This window comes from Colossoma macropomum, unplaced genomic scaffold, assembly GCF_904425465.1.
Source record: "Colossoma macropomum unplaced genomic scaffold, Colossoma_macropomum, whole genome shotgun sequence".
Lineage (NCBI taxonomy): Eukaryota > Metazoa > Chordata > Actinopteri > Characiformes > Serrasalmidae > Colossoma > Colossoma macropomum.
Genome location: NW_023494788.1, coordinates 24,653,915 through 24,672,443, shown reverse-complemented (window position 1 = coordinate 24,672,443; position 18,529 = coordinate 24,653,915). Strand labels below are relative to the sequence as shown.

Genomic DNA, 18,529 nt, shown 5'->3' with positions numbered 1-18,529 from the left:
TCTCTTCTTTCAGAATTGCTTTAATTCAGCCACTTCGGAGGGTTTTCAATCATAAACTGCCAGTTTACAGTCCTGCAACACCTTCACAATGGGGTGAGGACTTTGACTAGGCCACTCCAAAACCTTAAACCTTGTTCTTGTGCTTTTGCTCTTTGCCTTGCTGCATAACCCAGCTGCGTTTGAGCTTCAGATCACAGACTGATGATCGGACATTGCCCTGCAGGATTTTAAGTAGAGAGCGAGAGCAGCATTTATGGTCCCGTCAAGTGTGGCAAGCTGTCCAGGCCCTGAAGCAGTAAAGCATCCCACACCATCACCATCATCATATTAAAGCATAATGTTTAGCATTTGTCACTCTGTACATATTAGTTATTTGTTACTGGCAAAGACATCACTTGCGTACATTGGCGGATGGTAAGAGGAACAAACTAGTGCTAATTAAGGACTTGGTAAAGACTTTAAGCGCACAGTTTTGCCTAAGTGCAAACTTATGCAAAACCGTTCAACCCAATCCAGATGGGTTTCTGAACATTTAGGGGCCTTCAGTGACCTTCCACTTACTAGCCCCCCCGTCCACCCCAACCCAATCCTATTATTTTGTGTGAATGAAAAAGTATGAATAATTGTTTTTTGATCAGGAAAACAACAGACTTCCCCTATCCTTTCCTAACTACTGGGGTAATTCTGTGGTAATTTATGGTACAATACAGATGTGGCAGATACAGCTTAGGTTGAGTATTTTTTGAGCTTTGTGTAATTGTGTAACTGTTACGTTGGGACCGGAAGTACCTTTTCTCTCAGTTCCTGATTGACCCTGATGAGGTTCTGCTTCTCTTCCACCCACTTTGAGTCCTGCATCACACACACATACAAGCACACAAACACACATCACTAGGATTAACTACTCACACACCCACTTGCAATTACAGGTTAACCACAAACACATTCATGCATCCCACATACGCACGCTCATGGGGAAATATAGCTTAATGTAGCAAAACATACTGTACATACCTAAACAGAGCCACCTACTCAGACACAAACAAGCACACACACACACACACACACACACACACACACACATACATATACATACCTACTCAGTGAAAATAAAGTGAGGAGAGTTACATGTAAGGCAGCGGTCAAGCTTTATTAGGAAGCATGAAGAAAAGTCCACCATGTTTAACAAAGGAAGCACATTAGAAACATCTGGCAACCAAGAAACAAGCAGCAGTATTTGAGACATGCTTAAAGACAAGACGGGAATCATGCATCAGTGAAGTGGAACAATGCGAAGCATGCACAAGTGGAATGGATCGACAGGAAACATGCGAAAGTTGAGTGGAACAATGGGAAACATGCACAATACAACTGGAAACATGCAGTGTAGAGCTGACCAATTAAACCCAAAGCAGCACAGTAACAGAACAGATTTAAATAAAATGAGGTAACATGTTTATGTACATTATAAATTATCTCTATGTAGTAGAGTTGCATTGAACTTCTCTATTCATTTTTTTTCTAGTTTACTACCTATAAGTTCCAATAATGGTTCACAGTCCAGTAACAGAAACCTGTTCTGTTACCACTGAATAACGTCTCAGCATTAGCAATTGCCAACCGTTCTTTTCTCTGGGCCTGGGTATTGGTAAGGTTCGTGTGTGTTTAGACTGGAGGGCTGAGAACGTGACATCACATAATTCTGTAGCAGATCCGCTCCGCATAACGCCAGCACACAAGCACGGCTGCCAGACAGGCAAGCAGCAAAGCCAATGAGAGCGGAGCCAGGGGCTTCTTCTCCCCGCCCCCTTTCTCCATTACCTGCCCCTTCTCGGCCAGGCTCCTCTCCAAGTCAGCGATCCGCGCCTGGCAGGCGCTCAGCTCCGCCTGCAGCTGCTCCCGCGTCTGACGGACAGAGCACACAGCCAATCAGAGAGCCAGCCTGCGGCAGACTGGAGATAGACAGCTTCATTGGGAACGAACGCAATGGGAAACTAGCTTGAACGTGCAGTTGACCGGGACCCTACATTTAGGTGACTTTTCAACAGCTGGGTGTGTTTTGGCTGCGCTAACTGCTCTACCAGCCAGAGGCCACAAGCTCGTTCACTGTCACTCTCAGTAGAATGATGTCTTGTCTTGTCTTGCAGTATTTGAGTGGGAGAAGGTGTAAAGAGACGATCGTTACAAACATGGATGTTCACAATTACGGACTGTGTGAGCTTTAACCCTAATAAGGTAGATATAAAATTATTGCTGCATGTATAATCTTGCTATACAGAAAAAAAAAATTGTCATTTCTTGACAAACAAAAAAAAAAAATGAAGTGTTTGAACCTGTTGATGCAGAATGTAAATCAAAAGTAAATTCATCACACAACTAAACATGTAATTCACTGTTACTGAGTAATTACATTCATTAGTATAGAGGATTATAATGATGTTAACTCTAGATTTCTAGGGCTAAGGGTTAAGCCATATGCTGTGTTTACATGTTGGCGTTGGGGGAAAAAAAAAAAAGTTTTCATGCCTCATAGCCAGACGCCAGGCAGCCATTGAAAACACCTGTAACACTTGAACCTTGCTACATAACATTGTCATAGCTTTGCTATAAACATGTTATGGCAGATGTCAAATGCTGTCATGAATTGTAATTACAGATTTTGTTATATAACATTGTTGTGTTACTGTTACCCATAACTGTCATGACAGACACCATAATGTTCGATGTCATGACAGCTCATGTCACATGTCAATTGTACTCTAGTTAGCTGTCATGATCACCATCAACCATTATTGCATCTGTCATGACAATCAACAATAAAGGCACATAACACTGTTGGGTTACTGAACAAATTCTGTCACGCCAACTCATAACAGTGTATGATATACAGTATGAGTTTATCTGGAAAAACTGAAAACAGTGGAATATCCAGTTTGCCGCTGACCATCTCCCACCAACTTGTTAACGCAGCATTAGAAGGGTTAGCCCAGGGGTGTCCAATCTTATCCGCAAAGGGCCGGTGTGGCTGCAGGTTTTCACTCAAAACAAGCTGGAGGTCACCTGATTCTGATCCTGCATTGTTGGAATGAAAACCTGCGGCCACACTGACCCTTTACGGATAAGTTTGGACACCCCTGGGTTAGCCTTTTGCTACAAATTGTAGCAAGGAGTGGGCAATATGACAGTATTTATTATTTATAATAATTTATTTATTTATTCATTAAGATAAATTACAACACATTACAAAAAATGTCCTGAAGTGTAAGAGAAAAATCTGCATGTCATTGTATGATGATTTAGGGGTACGATGACATGCAGATTTCACAGTATGATACTGTGTAAATCAATTTTTAAATAAATATTTTTTGGTTGTAATTCTGCATTTTTTCTCTTTTGATAGACATATTTTTTGGGGGAACATGCATGGTCTCACATCTCATTACAATAAAAGTAAACAAAAACTGTGTGAGCCATAAGACTACATCTTAATATTAAACTTCTTTACAAGTTTATTTACAGCCAGGTCTTGTTTTAGTATATAAAGTGTGTCTCTTACCTTTTTGAAATAAGTGAGAGGGGGTTTTCTAACATGACTCAATCACTCACAGTAAACTGTGGAATCCAGCACGCTCTACAACCGACTAGCTATTAGAAGCTATAAATATCCCTGTGGAGTTACTTATGTGGCCTGTTTACAATCAACACTTGGCGGCTGTTTGAGTCCTGAGTGGAGAAGTAGCTGCTGCAGCTCATGTTTTCTCCACACTCCGGTACCTGAGACTTTTAAGTGGGTCTTCACAGATGAGTTATCATAGTTCAGCTATTATATAACAGGCATTTGATACTCGCACAGTGCCAGTGTGGAGTCTCACCCACTGCTCATCACTGCTGTATTCATCTGGGACACTGAAGTGCTCCCAAAGAGGAGATGGCTGTTTTCAAACAGCTTGGCTAAATAACCATCCAAGGTAGACAAAGCTGAAGTTAGCTTCTTATTTGAATTCCCCTCAAATTTCCTAACTGCTGCGTTATTTAAGATGGAAAAGAAAATTTGGAAAAGAGGCTGATGAAACCGGAATCCTGTTCTGAGAGCCGCACAGCAAAAGGTTTTTTATGTTCAAAATTTTAGGACTATCATAGATTTCATGGATGTAAAATAGAACTAGAGAAATATAAATAATATAGATATTCGATACACAGTGTGTATCGCGACCCACATATTGTAAGAAATCAACATTAACATTTGTATCGTGACACCCCTAATCGTGATATTACATTTTTGCCAGATCACACACCCCTACTGTAGCTCCTGGAGGCACATTAAGGCGCTTAAAGGTGCACTAGGGTGCAGCAACACAACACTTTTTACCATATCAGAACAATTAGCCTTCCATCTCAGGCCTGATTCACACATGCTACCTCTGCGTGGTGTGAATGATGTGGCAGTGTGAGCCTTTCATCCATACAGTGTCTGACTGTGTCACATAAATCACAAAGTCCAACAAAAATATAATTTATTAATTAATAATGTGCAAAGTATATTTATTTATCCTCGGCCACATTCTGGCAAAAGTTTCAAGCCTGGTAGACCAACCGGAAAATCTGTTTGCAGCACAGAATGTTTAACTAGTATTTCATCATGAATTAATTTAAACGTAAAAAAAGTTTTTTTTAAGTTTGTATACAGCTTTCTGTTTAATTTTTGACTTCCATGGCTTATTTCAGTGTACTTGCTGCGTGATGCACATGGATAAAATTAACGTCTGGTCTATTCTCTAAACACCGCACTGCTTCAATGCGGCGTCTGGGACACTCTGCTGCTTAACATATGCAGCCTGTGTGGAAGCGCTGACCAGTTAACATTGGCACCAAAATGAAAAGCAAGACTTTCAGTGTTGCTCGTGTCACGCAGAAGCAGCATGTGTGAATCAGGCCTCGGGTCTGCTTGTAAATGAAAGCATCTTGATAAGCAAGTGATTAGTACATTGTCGCTTTCAGTACAAAACCTCACCATTGGAGTTACAAGTTTATGTTCCGACAGAGGTGATATTTATACAATCCGTATGACGAATGGCACCACAACAAACTACAGAGACAAAACTGATGTTAAAGACTTTTCTGAATTCTCCAGGCTGGGGAATCTTCCAGTGATGTTAATAATACTGCTAACAAATGAATCAAAAAACACAGCAAAACCAAAAGCTAGCATGCTCGGCGTGCAGCATGGGGGATGTTTGCCTGGGACGTCTCTGGAGTGAGTGGCCATGTGGCAGTGGGATGTGGGGTGTGTGTATGGAGGAGGTTCGTACCCTGCAGTGTCTCTCAGGATCCAGGGGGCCGGTGGTTTCCTGGAGAAGAGCATAGGCTCGCTGCAGTGCCTGGTACTCTCGCGTCAGCTGCCGAAAACGAAGCTCCGCCTCCTCCCGAGAGAAGGCCTGACGGCACAGAAGAGTGTACAAGCACTATAATATCACACATTACTGACTGGTTTTAGGCATATCTAGGGATATATGTTCACTATGTATCAAATGATTGCAAACTTAATATAAAACCAGCTGCAACTTCACTTAGGTTTCAAATAATTAAAAGAAAGCTAGGAGACTACAAAAAAAAAGTTTTAGAGTTTTAGTAGACGTGTCCAGAATGATAATCGCAGCTGTATGTAAGTCTTTAAGTGTGAGGAAGTTGTATAGCATCACAAATGAATTTGCAATAAAATTAATATCCAGTAAGCTACGTATTTTAACCCTTGTGTGGTTGATGTGTTTGTTACTCAGTGGTCTGGTGGACCCACCACATTATTGTTTTTAAATCAATACAGTCATAACAATTTATGTAAAAATACCAGATGTTTGAAATATAGTGCCCAGTGTAGGGTTCTCCTTTAGCAGCTGTAGCCAGTCAGCAGCCTGTCCATGTTGTCCACCCTCACACACACACAAACACCCAGACACACACACACACTAACAGCAGGCCATGTAGGAGGAGAACAGAGTGAAGGACACAGCACCTCCACACTTTTACTCCCCGCAGGTTCACCCAACACCACATGTGTAATATAAATGTGTGGGGGGTGAACAGAGTGAAGACACTGAAAATGGGTTAATTTATATGTTCTTCACAGAAAATGAGCAAAGACCAAGAAATAATAATAAACTTAAATAAATAATAAATAAAAAGCATCATTTTTCTTTTGGTAAACATTGAAAATGGGTCCCACAGACCCCAACACCACACAAGGGTTAAAAATAGTGCTAAAACCTTGAGGAGGATAACTTGACAAAAAATAAATATACATAGATAATTATGGTATATTATTTATCATTTACTAACTTCTGTGAACAGCATTTTACAGGCTTTGAATACTTGTTGATACTTCTGAACAAGTACTCAAATACATGCTCTCAAAATCACCCTAAACAATAACACAATATTTTCCAGATTTTAATTAACTGCTCTGTCTAAAAGCCTTTGCTGATAAAATTTACAACTTTTGTGGCTCAAAAAAGACAGATTTTAAAAATGGATTCCAACATAATGAACGAGTACGTAAATATTTGATTTATTCAGACCTGTCTTACCCAGAATGTTGAACAAATCATCTAAAAATTCTCTCTGGTGTTTAGTTTATATTCTTGACATTAAAGTCTGCATCATAAAAGTTATAATTGTATAAAAGTAGCAAAAATTATTAATATGACAAGTGAAACTTTCAAACTTTTGGATGATGAGGGTATAAAGCGTATATGGTCCATATCTTATAAGTCAGGATTAAGGATTATTTTAAAAATAAGAACAGATCTTAGTCGTGTCGTGTGTCGGGACGCACAACCCTCTGTGTGTACGTGTGTTGTGATATTTTGATGGCTTACATCTTCAAGCTCCTCCTCCGGCGTGGCGGGGGTGTGGTCTGTGTTGTATGACGTCAGAGAGGACGTTTCTGAATCAATAGATTCCTCATCAAATCCAAAATATGTCTCCACAACATGCCTCTGAGAGAGAGAGACAGAGAGAAAAAGAGAATAATAGAGAGAAAGAGAGACATAGAGAGAGATATAGAGAGCGAGCGAGAGACAGAGAGCAAGGGGGGGATTTTTTTTTTTGGGTCAGTACTGTCAGTTTATTGACAGGTAATCTACATGCTGTATCTATGTGCTGTTACTGAAACATGACTGTAGCACTTTTGGTTGCCTCTTTTAGTAACACCATTAAGTGTTTTTGTAACAGAACAGTGGAAATTACACCAACTTCTGATGTCAACTGTCTCGCAACCCCTGTGAAGAAAAAAGACCATTAGTCCCTAGAGTTTATAGATATGTTACACTTGAAAAACATGTTAGGGTTACAATTTATTTATATTTTAAAATAAAACAATAAGTTATTAACAGTTACACCTTCTTGAGCTTCAATTGAGCAATATTGGCTTTTAAATCAATCATATAGAATTCCAAGCCCCACAGAAGAGCTTGTCCCCACAGTCATGTGTGAAGGCTGAGGCCATATTTTGAGAAAAACACATTTTTCTGCTATTTTAACTACAATAAACTGTGCATTACTATAAAATGAGTTAAACGACAAAGAAAACAAATGACAAATTATAAAATATATAATGAAAGTTGTTGTCCCCAGGAGTCGTGTCACTGGTGTTACAGCATAACAAAAAAAAATCTCTTATTTTGAAATAAAAATCACACTGATGACATCACTTGACTTCCTTTTACCTGTTTTCTGAGGATCTATGAAGAAAAGCACATGGTGAGTCCACTGTGTCTTTCAGTTATCAGAGATTTTCTCATTTAGCTCATGATTTCATATGAAGCTTTTAGCTGAAGTCACTGGTGTGACCGACTTTATTCTGAGGTAATTGTGATAAAATAGAACACAAATGGATTAAATTACATATTTTAGTGGATATTCCATGACTGACAACACGTGGTTTGATGCTCTGTAGCAGCCATTTTGTAAAATGCATTTTTCATTAAAAATGTCTCTGGTGTTCCTTTATTATGTGTAACACCAGTGACGATCAGTAACACCAGTGACTCCTAAAGATTAAAAAGTGGAAGTTTTTGTATGTATATGAATATATATGCACACACACACACACACACACACACACACAGCTGCTGTCGGAAGAAAACGAAAATGGTAACTTTACAGGAGAAAGAATGTAAATCAATGGAACCAGAAAATTTTTCAAGTCAATTTGCCATTTGGGCCGTTCCTTTTGGTCAATTCATTGTGAAATTTACACCTAATGTAAAGAGCACCAGGCATTTTCAATTTATATATATATATATACACACAAGAAATTAGTGTTGCTACTGTTCATTGTGACAAAATTACCTATGAATGACCCAAAAGAAATGGTCTAAAATGACTTTCAGAATGTTAACAAGGTTTATTCTTTCGCCTTGAAATTTTTTTTCAGCGACGATATGCATATTATGACACCTCTATACATCACACTCAAAAACAGACATAATTAGAGTTCAAATATCATAACATACATATAAAACAAATCAAACAGCTCACTTTACAGACATACCCTGCTGACCCCAGACCTCTGAGCAGACTGAGGCTGTGTGCTCTTACCATCGTGCTTGTAGGTCATCTCCTGACAGCCAGAGAAATACAGACACACCAGCGCACACAGGCAGATGAAGGAGGAGAAGTAGAGGACCAGCAGGAAATACTCAGTCATACTGACTGTGAGAGTGAGCGCGATCAGTTCAGCGTCATACTTCAACAAGTCTGACAGTCCTAAAAATTCAATCTAAAGCCAGTCAAGCCGAGGTGGATTACGTCTCTGCAGTCTTCACCTTCATCATCTGTGCGACTCTCCACGAGGGAAGTGTGTTCCTGTCTGAGAGTCTGTGTATGTGTGTTTAGTCTGTTTTGGTGATGTCTGATGTTTCCGCTGACTCCTCCTCCTTAGCAACAGCCAAGGATGAACAACCAGGCCCCACCCAACATCATCCTCAAACACACACAGCTGCCCACAGATTACAATCAGTTCATTCTATTCTATTTTCTGCAGTTTAACAGCCTTGAATCAAGACTTGAACTCGTTTTTCTTTACTTCTATATATTAACTTAAAATGACATGCATTCTTTTTCAATTTACTTTCCTACTTTTCTATCTTTCCTTACCTCCTTAAAGAAGTCAACACCACGAAAACCACATTTTCCTCACTTAAAACAATAAACGTGTTTGAGGAGGTATGTAAACATATCGTCACTGTCCAAAGAAAAATATGCATCTTCAAAATAGTAACTTTACAGGAGAGGGCAAAAACTTTCTTTACTTTTCATGTCTTTTAGAGCACTTGCATTGGTCCATTCATCCTGGGATTTTTAATCAATATAAAAAGCAGCCTCTATGCCCAGGTAATGTAGAAAAAAATTGAAAACAAATAGAGATACTTTTTTTTGGACAGTGACAAAGTTTCTAAACATACTATTGATTTCCACAGTCCATAGAGTCTGTATATGGAAACCAAGCCTGCAAAGTGGCCTTTCAAATTCACTGCTTTTGTGATGTCATGAAAACCATTTATATTCATCATCCCCCTTTTCAGCCTACAGCAGTTTAGCCCCACCTATTCACACTGAAGTTATAAGGAGTGTTTCAGCCTAAACTGATTTTTGAATGAGGTGCAATACAAGACAGCCAATCAGAAGAGAGTTCATTTACATAAACGCTTGACAAACGTATGATATGAGCCCTTCACAACTAGCTGAACAAATTAGGACTGTAAGAATAAGAGCCTAGAAAAGAAAGACTGAAAGACAGAGAGAGAGAGAGAGAGAGAAACAGAAAATTAGAGATAGAAAGAGAAAGAGAGACAAAGAGAATGACAGAAGGAAAGTGAGAAAAAGAAGGGGGAGAAAAAGAAAGAGAAAGAAAAAGAAAAGGAGAGATAGAGAAAAAGAGAAAGTCAGCAAGACTGAAAGAGAGAAAAAGTGAAAATAAAAGTGACAGTGAGAGGGAGAGACATAGAAAGAAAGAGAAAGACAGCAAGAGAGAGAGAAAGTGAAAGAAGAGAGAGAAAGGTGGAGCGAAAAACAAAAACAAAGGAAAGAAAGAAAAGAAAAGGAGAGAGTGAAAAGCTGTAAGAGGAAGAGATAGAGAGAAAATAAAAGAGTAAACAGCAAGTGAGAATGAGAAAGTGAGAGAAAAAAGAGAGCAGTGGGAAGAGAGTGACAGTGAAAGGAACAGAGAGACAAAGAGAACGAGAAAGACAGAGAAAAAGAGAGAGTGAGGGAAAGAGAACAGCAAGAGGGAGGAAGAGATAGAAAAGAGACAAAAAAGGAGAGTTAGAGAGAGAGAGAGTGAGAAATCAAGCAAGAATAAACAAGTGAGAAAATGAGAGAGAGAAAGTGAGAGAGAGAAAGAGAAACAAAGAGAGAGAGTAAGGCAGAGAGAGAGGGATAAAAGCAAGGGGAAGAGAGTGAAGGCGAGAACAAGAAAGACAGAGAAAGTGAAAAAGAGAAAGAGCAAGGTGAAGAGAAAAGGAGAGCTAGAGAGAGAGAGAGCAAGAGAGAGGCAGAGAGAGCGAGCAAGAGAGAGGCAGAGAGAGCGAGCAAGAGAGAGGCAGAGAGAGCGAGAGAGGCAGAGAGAGAGAGAGAGAGAGAAAGAGAGAGAGAGAGGCAGAGAGAGAGAAAGAGAGAGCGAAAGAAAGGCAGAGAGAGCGAGAGAGCGTGAGAGAGAGAGAGGGGCAGAGAGAGAGAGAGAGAGAGAGAGAGAAAGAGAGAGAAGGCAGAGAGAGCGAGAGAGAGGCAGAGAGAGAGAGAGAAAAAGAGAGAGGCAGAGAGAGAGGCAGAGAGAGCGAGAGAGAGGCAGAGAGAGAGAGAGGCAGAGAGAGAGAGGCAGAGAGAGAGAGAGAGGCAGAGAGAGAAAGAGAGAGAGGCAGAGAGAGAGAGAGAGAGAGAGAAGGCAGAGAGAGAGAGAGAGAGGCAGAAAGAGGAAAGTTTTCCTTCGAGTTCTCAGGAGGTTAATTAAACGGCAGGTAGACTGTTCCTTCTTTTCTCTCACACACACTCACCTCTCAAAGGAGACGGTTGCTTGGCGACAGAACACAGAGTCACATACATACACACAACACAGAGCTCACACACCCCACTTTCACTGTCATCATAGCGCAGTATATTAGTGAGCGTAACTGTTTCTAAACGGCTGCTCTTGCTCACCTTCGGCAGTCTGATATTTTTCCTCTTGTTCCTTTTGTTTATCATCAGTCTGTCTCGCTCCTGAAACCAGACAGAAACATCACATTACAGAACAGTTTCATAAAACACTTCACTCACTGATCAGGCTAAGAGGGGCTTTGATAGTAGGACTATCTATTATATTAGTAACGGAAAAGTATTTTTTTTAAAAAGGCCAAAAAATAAAATGAACCGAACAAAAGCAATGAAGAGCCTTTCAAAAATCTCTAAATATTTTAGACTTGCGCCTTTGAAAAGACTTAATAGACTATAGGCCAGTTTTCCAGACCCAGTTTAGGCCTAAATCAGGAGACGGCAACACGTGGCTCTTTCTCTGCCCTGTTGTGGCTCCAGAGCAGAATCATATTTTTAGGTAAAAATAAAATAATCCTCCTTTGCAGTAAAATAAAGCTCTGCTGATCGTTCAACACAGTTTAACAATAAATGGTCTTCAACGCTGGAGTTAATGTAGAACTGCTAATTCACCCTTTAACCCTGAAGATCAGCGCAGACTGCTGGTCACCACAGCAACACAGACAATCTCGCCTAGCTAGTAGCTCACGAAACGCCAAAGAGAGAGTTTTAACACGAACATCAATAATTTGGAGAGGAATGGACTTATTTGCATTTTTAATCTCTCCAGCTGGTTTCCTGATACGATTAATCTGCAACGAGAAACTGTCAAACAAGGCTGAAGCCAGTTTCTCGCTCACCAGCGTCTTGTTTCAATTTCCCTATTCCACTTTAAATGGTGCAACAGTTAGCTATATAGAGAGCTACACTCTGGCGTCTCAGGCACCATTTAAGGTGGAACGGGAAAATTCGAATTAAGTTTACTCCAGCCTCATAAAAAGTCGAACGTTGAGAGACATTTTACGAGAAGCTTTTCTACTTTTGCGGAAAAGTTTCCTGCTGGAGATGCGAGAAAAGCGACTGATCCACTCGGACCGGCGCAACACACACTAACAAACCACCACCACATCAGTGTTACTGCAGTGCTGAGAATGATCCACCACCCAAATAGTACCTGCTCTGTGAGGGTCCAGGGGTCCTGACCACAGGGTAAAAGGGGGCTAACAAAGTATGCAGAGAAACAGATGGACTACAGTCTGTAACTGTAGAACTACAAAGTGCACCTATATAGTAAGTGGAGCTGATAAAATGGACAATGAGCGTAGAAACAAGGTCATAACGTGGTCATAATGTTATGCCTGATCGGTGTTTACCATCACATTTGCAGAGGCACATTTTATGCCCCCCATAGTGTGCAGGTCAGATTCAGAGCAGGGGTTACTGAGGTGGCTCTCAGTGAATATACAGTGAAGTTACAAGAGCGGCTTAACATTTTGGCTAAGAATGGATTTGAGGATTATGACGATGAAAAGGGGGTGAATGAGGAGGCATGACAAATCGCTAATTAGGCCTCAGATTAATGAGGTAAACATCCTAATTAACAAACAGAACGCTGATTACTCAACAGAATTAATCACAGTGTGAGACCAATTAAGGCACTCATACAAGAAGAGGAGTGAACAGTGGTGACCTCTGAATGTACAGAAGGTCACTGATTTTATTTTGGTGGTAACGACTTTGGCATTCCAGATTACACACAGGTTATACTTCCTTAATTTGGCCTTATGCATTGTAAAACTGTGCACCATGTTTATAGGACAAATAAGAAGCTACCAAAAGTTTTTTTGTTTTTTTTTTTTAATTTTTACCCGATTTTTCTCCCCAATTTAGTCGTCTCCAATTCCACCCGCTAGTTAGGACTCCCCCAATCACACACGACGCTATCAACGCTAGGAGGGTGAAGGCTAACACAGGCTTCCTCCGAGACCTGCGAAACCAGCCACTGCATCTTTTTCGAGCTGCCGCTCACGCAGCGTCATTTGGACAGCCGAACGCGCTCGGAGGAAAGCGCCAACCGCCAGATCTGTTACCTCAGCTAAGAGACGCCTGCGCTGACCAGCATCGCGCTTAGTGAGTGATGGGGGGAGAAGGGCAGCCATCCCACCCGACCCAGAGAGAGCGAGGCCAACTGTGCTCTCTCGGACTCCCGGCCACGGATGGCTGTAGCATCACCAGGGATCGAACTGGCGATCTCCTGATGATAGGGCCAACGCTTAGACGGTTGCGCCACTCAGGAGCCAAGTGGTGACAATTTTTAGTGTATTTCTGAATATGGTCCGTTTGCTTGGTATATCACATTACTGACTGAGTCCACCAGCCAATCTTTGTCCACTGAGTTGAAAATGTGCGTCACCTCTTAAATTAGAGAAAATAAATAATTTGGTATAACTAAACATGTTAAACTGCCTGCTCGACTTATCAGTTTCTACTATCTGTATTTTTTATTTTTGCAATAATCATTCTGTGCTTTTACTGTATTCAGTAGCCTGTCACTCTTTATGTATTAATGAGTGGTGGTCAGCGTTCACTGTTACCCCATTAAAAGCGATTGCGTTCAGCTTGTTCTACCATCAGTGGTGGAGGAAAAGGCACCCTCAGTACCAAACTACGTTTATAATATATATACACTACCTAGTCCTACCCCCAAGGCTATTTCGTGGGGTAGGACTAGGTAGCGCATATATTATAAAGCAAGCCTTAATTGGGTCCTTTAGAGTGAATGGGTGAAGATTTTAAGTACGGACTGCTGTGAAGTGGAAAGCATGTTTATTTTTGCATTCATGTTTGCCTGATGAACAGGAATTGTGGTTAAACGAGCACAGCAAATTCACCACATTCAGCCTTCCACGGTGAAACAGCGAATAAACTTTTTTTCCTCAGTAGAACAATATTAAATACAGTTACCAGTATTATCTTGGCCCATACATGCATTCGCCAGGGTGTTAATTATCTTCCCATTAATTAGCAGCTACTAGATTTTGTGCTGACTCAGTCATAGCGACGCACAGCCTGCATCTGTATGGGATAATATCACACATCGAAAAAAACAAGATGGCGCAAGTGGCTTAATAACATCAGATTTCATTCCACATTATCAAGTTTCAACCCATATATTCAGACATTCACTTCATATTCTCATGGTTCATTCCATATATTCAGAGTTTTCAGTCATTATATGGATATAAAATTTCCTAAACGGCATGGCAGTGTATATATGTATATATCTTACTGCTATCAGAAACAAAACCTCGTATCTCCAACATAATAGCTTTATAGGAGAAGGAAAAAACATACTTAATTTTTAATGTAAGTCAATGGAGCCACTCCCCAAGTAATTTTTGACTGTTTCTTTTGGTTCATTTATCATAAATTTTACACACGATGTAAAGGATAACAAGCATTTTCAGATTATATCAAAAACTGAAAAAATACCCACACACATATACATGTGTGTATTGAATACGCTATAGGCCGCGGCGGGTAGCGCTGTTCGATTCCCGGCCGTGTGGAAGTTTCTGTGTGGAGTTTGCCTGTTCTCCTCATGTCTGTGTGGGTTTCCTCCGGGTACTCTGGTTTCCTCCCACAGTCTAAAGAGATGCAGTCAGGCTGATTGGATATGCTTAATTGCCCCTAGGTGTGAATCTACATGTCTGCTTGTCTGCCATGATGGACTGGGGACCTGTCCAGCGTGTATCCTGCCTTCTGCCCAGTGACTGCTGGGATAGGCTCCAGCTCCTCCCACGACCCAGAAGGATAAACGGTTTGGAAGGTGTTTGTGTGTGTGTGTGTGTGTGTGTGTGTGTGAATATGGTACGGTACTGACCATATTACTTCAGTACTTCCAAGTATCAAAAAATGATGTCACTCAATACCTTTAAATATCCAATGTCTAAACCACATTCTGTATGCTTGTTATTAATGTCAGCACGTTTGTTTAGACCCAGGCCAGGATATGTCGGCTGCGCCGCCACTTCCCCCTTCTAGGCCGTTTACATAAAGCAATATAAAAAATAAAATGTGGCATAACTTTTGCACAGGCCACGTTCTACGTTTTATTTCTTTCTAATATGTTAAATTTAGTAAATAAACAGTAGTTGTGCAGTAAAATGTGCAGAAATGTCTTCTCTGTAGACGAAATCAACAAAAAGTAATTTGACCATGGGTGCCCAAACTTTCGCATATCTTTGGTATACACCTGTGTGTGTGTGTGTGTGTGTGTGTGTGTGTGTGTGTGGTGTGTGTGTGCGTGTGTATTTGTGGTAACACACCTGCGTGAGCTCCTCGATGACGCTGCGCTGTTCGCTGACCTGCAGCCGCAGAAACTCCACCTCCTGCTGCTCGTGGGCGTGGCTTAGATCAGTCAGTGAGCTGGGCCTCTTCAGCAGTGCATGCTGGGATTCGGAGTTCACCTTCTCCTTCTGAGAGAGGAACAGTGGTTTGAAGTGCTCCTGTATGTGAGGTTGTGAAGGTGCGTCTGTGTGTGTGTCACTCACCAGTTCAGCGTTCTCGCGGCTGAGGGACTTCAGCTTGTCCTCCATGCGCTGCAGGGTCTGCAGGAGCTCTTCATTCTTTTTACTCATCCGTCTGTTCTTCTCTAACAGCGGCTTCATCTGTCCATCAGTTTCTCGCACGCGCTTCAACTGAGAAAGAGTAAGAAAGTAATTAAATGAACTCAGGTGAGTCAAGGACATAATACAGCGATGTGTGGGGACAAATAAAAATACATCTGTTCATATGTGTCCGTTCACTGTCACGCTTAGCAGTGGTGCCTCTGGCGTAATAATAATTTCTTTGTATTTCTATTTACGTATGATTTCTTGCTCCTTTGTTGAGACATGATCATTTTACATGATAAGCCGGAACGTCACAAAGAAATGGCAGTGGTGCTGTGGCATTCTTCTATTCACATGGTAATTGCATGTGTACTATCAATCAGTTTAATAGCAAACGAATTGAAGCAATTTGCTACTAAGAAAATATGACTTTAAAGGACCAAAGTGTCTGCCTGCACCCAAAGGTCAGCCCTGATTGGTCTAAGATCTGCTTAAAATCAAGAATCTCAAACTTAACCTACCACAGAGCACATCAGGATGTATGATGTATGAGCTTTGGGCACCCAACTCCCTGTCCCCGGTTCGTGGTTTGTCCTTCCTCGGTACATTGTCGGTAGGTACTCATCACTGCTGACCGTGAGTACCCCACAAGTCTTGCTGTTTCAGGGATGTGCCAGCTCAGCTGTCTAGTGTCTAACGATTGCACCTTTGTCAAAGTCGCTCAGGTGTTCACGCTGCCCGTTTCTCCCATATCCAACATGTCGACTATAAGATCCTAATGTCTGAGGCTTTGTTCGCACAGCAGGTAAAAGTCTTTTCCTTCATATGTGACGCAGATGTGTTCTGAACATCAAGATCGGAATTTGTGTGACTTTTATGTTAATCCAACTCAAGATTTGTCATACTTTCATGCTGCTGAGACCTCAAACATTTAGGCTGATGTTTCTGTAAAAAACTTAGAAGAACCGCAACTGCTCCGTGAGGTTTCGAAAGACATGGCTGAACGCAGCTGTGGGAGAGCGAGGCTGCAGCGTCAAAAAAGAAAGTTTCAAGAATCTTACTGCTATCAGAAACAAAACCTTTGGGGCTCCCGAGTGGCGCAACCGTCTAAGCGTTGGCCCTATCATCAGGAGATCGCGAGTTCGCGAGTTCGATCCGTAGCCGGGAGTCCGAGAGAGCACAATTGGCCTCACTCTCTCTGGGTGGGTGGGATGGCCCCTCCTTCTCCCCCATCACTCAGCGCGATGCTAGTCAGCGCAGGCGTCTGTTAGCTGACGTAACAGATCTGGCGGTTGGCGCTTTCCTCCGAGCGCGTTCGGCTGTCCAGTGACGTCGCGTGAGCGGCAGTTCGAAAAGAAGCGGTGGTGGCTTCACAGGTCTCGGAGGAAGCCTGTGTTAGCCTTCACCCTCCTAGCGTTAACAGCATTGTGTGACTGGGGGAGTCCTAACTAGCGGGTGGAATTGGAGACGACTAAATTGGGGAGAAAATCGGGTAAAAAAAAAAAGAAACAAAACCTCGTATCTCGTATAAAAAACATACTTAATTTTTAATGTAAGTCAACGGAGCCTCAATGGAGGACATGAACCAGAGAAGTGACCGTGGCCGAACAATGTGCACCTTTTACGGTGGCTCATTCTGGGTGATGAGCCCAGCTGTCAGTCAGTGAAGCTTCATGATGGCTCCTGTGATGCTGGTGAAGATGAAGCTGAACCCTGGGGAGTGACTGGTGTTCGTTGGCAGTCGTGATTGTTTACCTCTGGATGAGCCACATGAAGCAGCATGAAGCTCTGTTCTTTTGCGCATGTGGGTCAGTTTAGGAGCTGATCTGTTCAGATTTGGTGAGAAAATCAGACTTGAGCCACTTTTACCTGCTGTGTAAATGTAGCCTAATATATATCCCAGACATTTATGTGCTGTTTTTATGAGATCATCAATGATTTTCACTTCATCTGTGGGTGGTCACTATGTTTTGGCTCATTATCTCATGTTGTGTTGGTTGTCAAATTGAAGCTTGAAAAACATAAAACTAGTTGCTTCTAAACTTTTTGCCTGTAGTGCTCAAGCATGACTTTGTGAGGGTGTGTGTGTGTGTGTGTGTGTGTGTGTGTGTGTGTGTACCAGTTCAGTCCTCTCATCTGACAGTAGTGTGTTTCTGTCTTCTAGCTTCCTGATGACAGCCTGCAGCTCTGCGATCTTCAGCTGGAACCTGCGAGTGTCCCTCTCATCTACCTCCTACATACACAGACAGAGCAGACAGACAGATACAAACAAAAAAGTGGCCCAGAAAGATCAATCAGATATCAAACACCAAAGCAACCTTGAAGTGTGCATCCTGTAATTTACTTAAACAGGGTAAATCATACAGCTGTATGCAAATGTTTGAACGCCCCCTGGCCGATTATATGTTTTGCTGATTTTCTAAGCAAAAAAAGTTCATGCAACTATGCAACTTTTAGTGCATAGTTTTTATTTATTTGCTGAGTTTTATATATAGGATGATTCAAAAATTTCTTTCGATTTCAAAGCGCCATATTTTTACAACCGTGAGGCGCCTAGGAACCAATCACATACCAATTGAAAGAGGGGGTCATAAAGTTTCTAACTGGCTCCCTTCAGTCTGTGAGGAGATGAGACCCCTGAGCAGAAAGCGTTCTGTGTTCTCCACTTCAATAAGAGTGAATCCGTCAGAACTGTGCAGTGTGATTTTCGCGGGCAGTGAAGCTCCAACAGCTCAGAGCGTTCGCTCTTGGTTCCACAACACTGGATGATCTCAGAAATCGCGCTGAAAGAGCCGTGAGTGCAGAGACACCCGACATGCTCAATCCAGTATGGGATGAATTTGATTACAGTG

At 41.6% G+C, this 18,529-nt stretch overlaps 1 protein-coding gene across 1 annotated transcript in view; it reads right to left on the bottom strand.

Annotated features, from left to right (window-relative positions):
* jakmip1 (janus kinase and microtubule interacting protein 1) overlaps positions 1-18,529 on the bottom strand; it is a 58,445-nt gene that overhangs the window by 12,327 nt on the left and 27,589 nt on the right. The window contains exons 5-12 of the mRNA XM_036568882.1: positions 17,797-17,910; positions 15,618-15,764; positions 15,393-15,542; positions 11,194-11,253; positions 6,873-6,992; positions 5,310-5,435; positions 1,822-1,905; positions 790-852 (exon numbers count right to left, since the gene is read on the bottom strand). Coding sequence (XP_036424775.1) covers positions 790-852; positions 1,822-1,905; positions 5,310-5,435; positions 6,873-6,992; positions 11,194-11,253; positions 15,393-15,542; positions 15,618-15,764; positions 17,797-17,910 — 864 coding nt within the window. The remainder of the gene's footprint in view (positions 1-789; positions 853-1,821; positions 1,906-5,309; positions 5,436-6,872; positions 6,993-11,193; positions 11,254-15,392; positions 15,543-15,617; positions 15,765-17,796; positions 17,911-18,529) is intronic.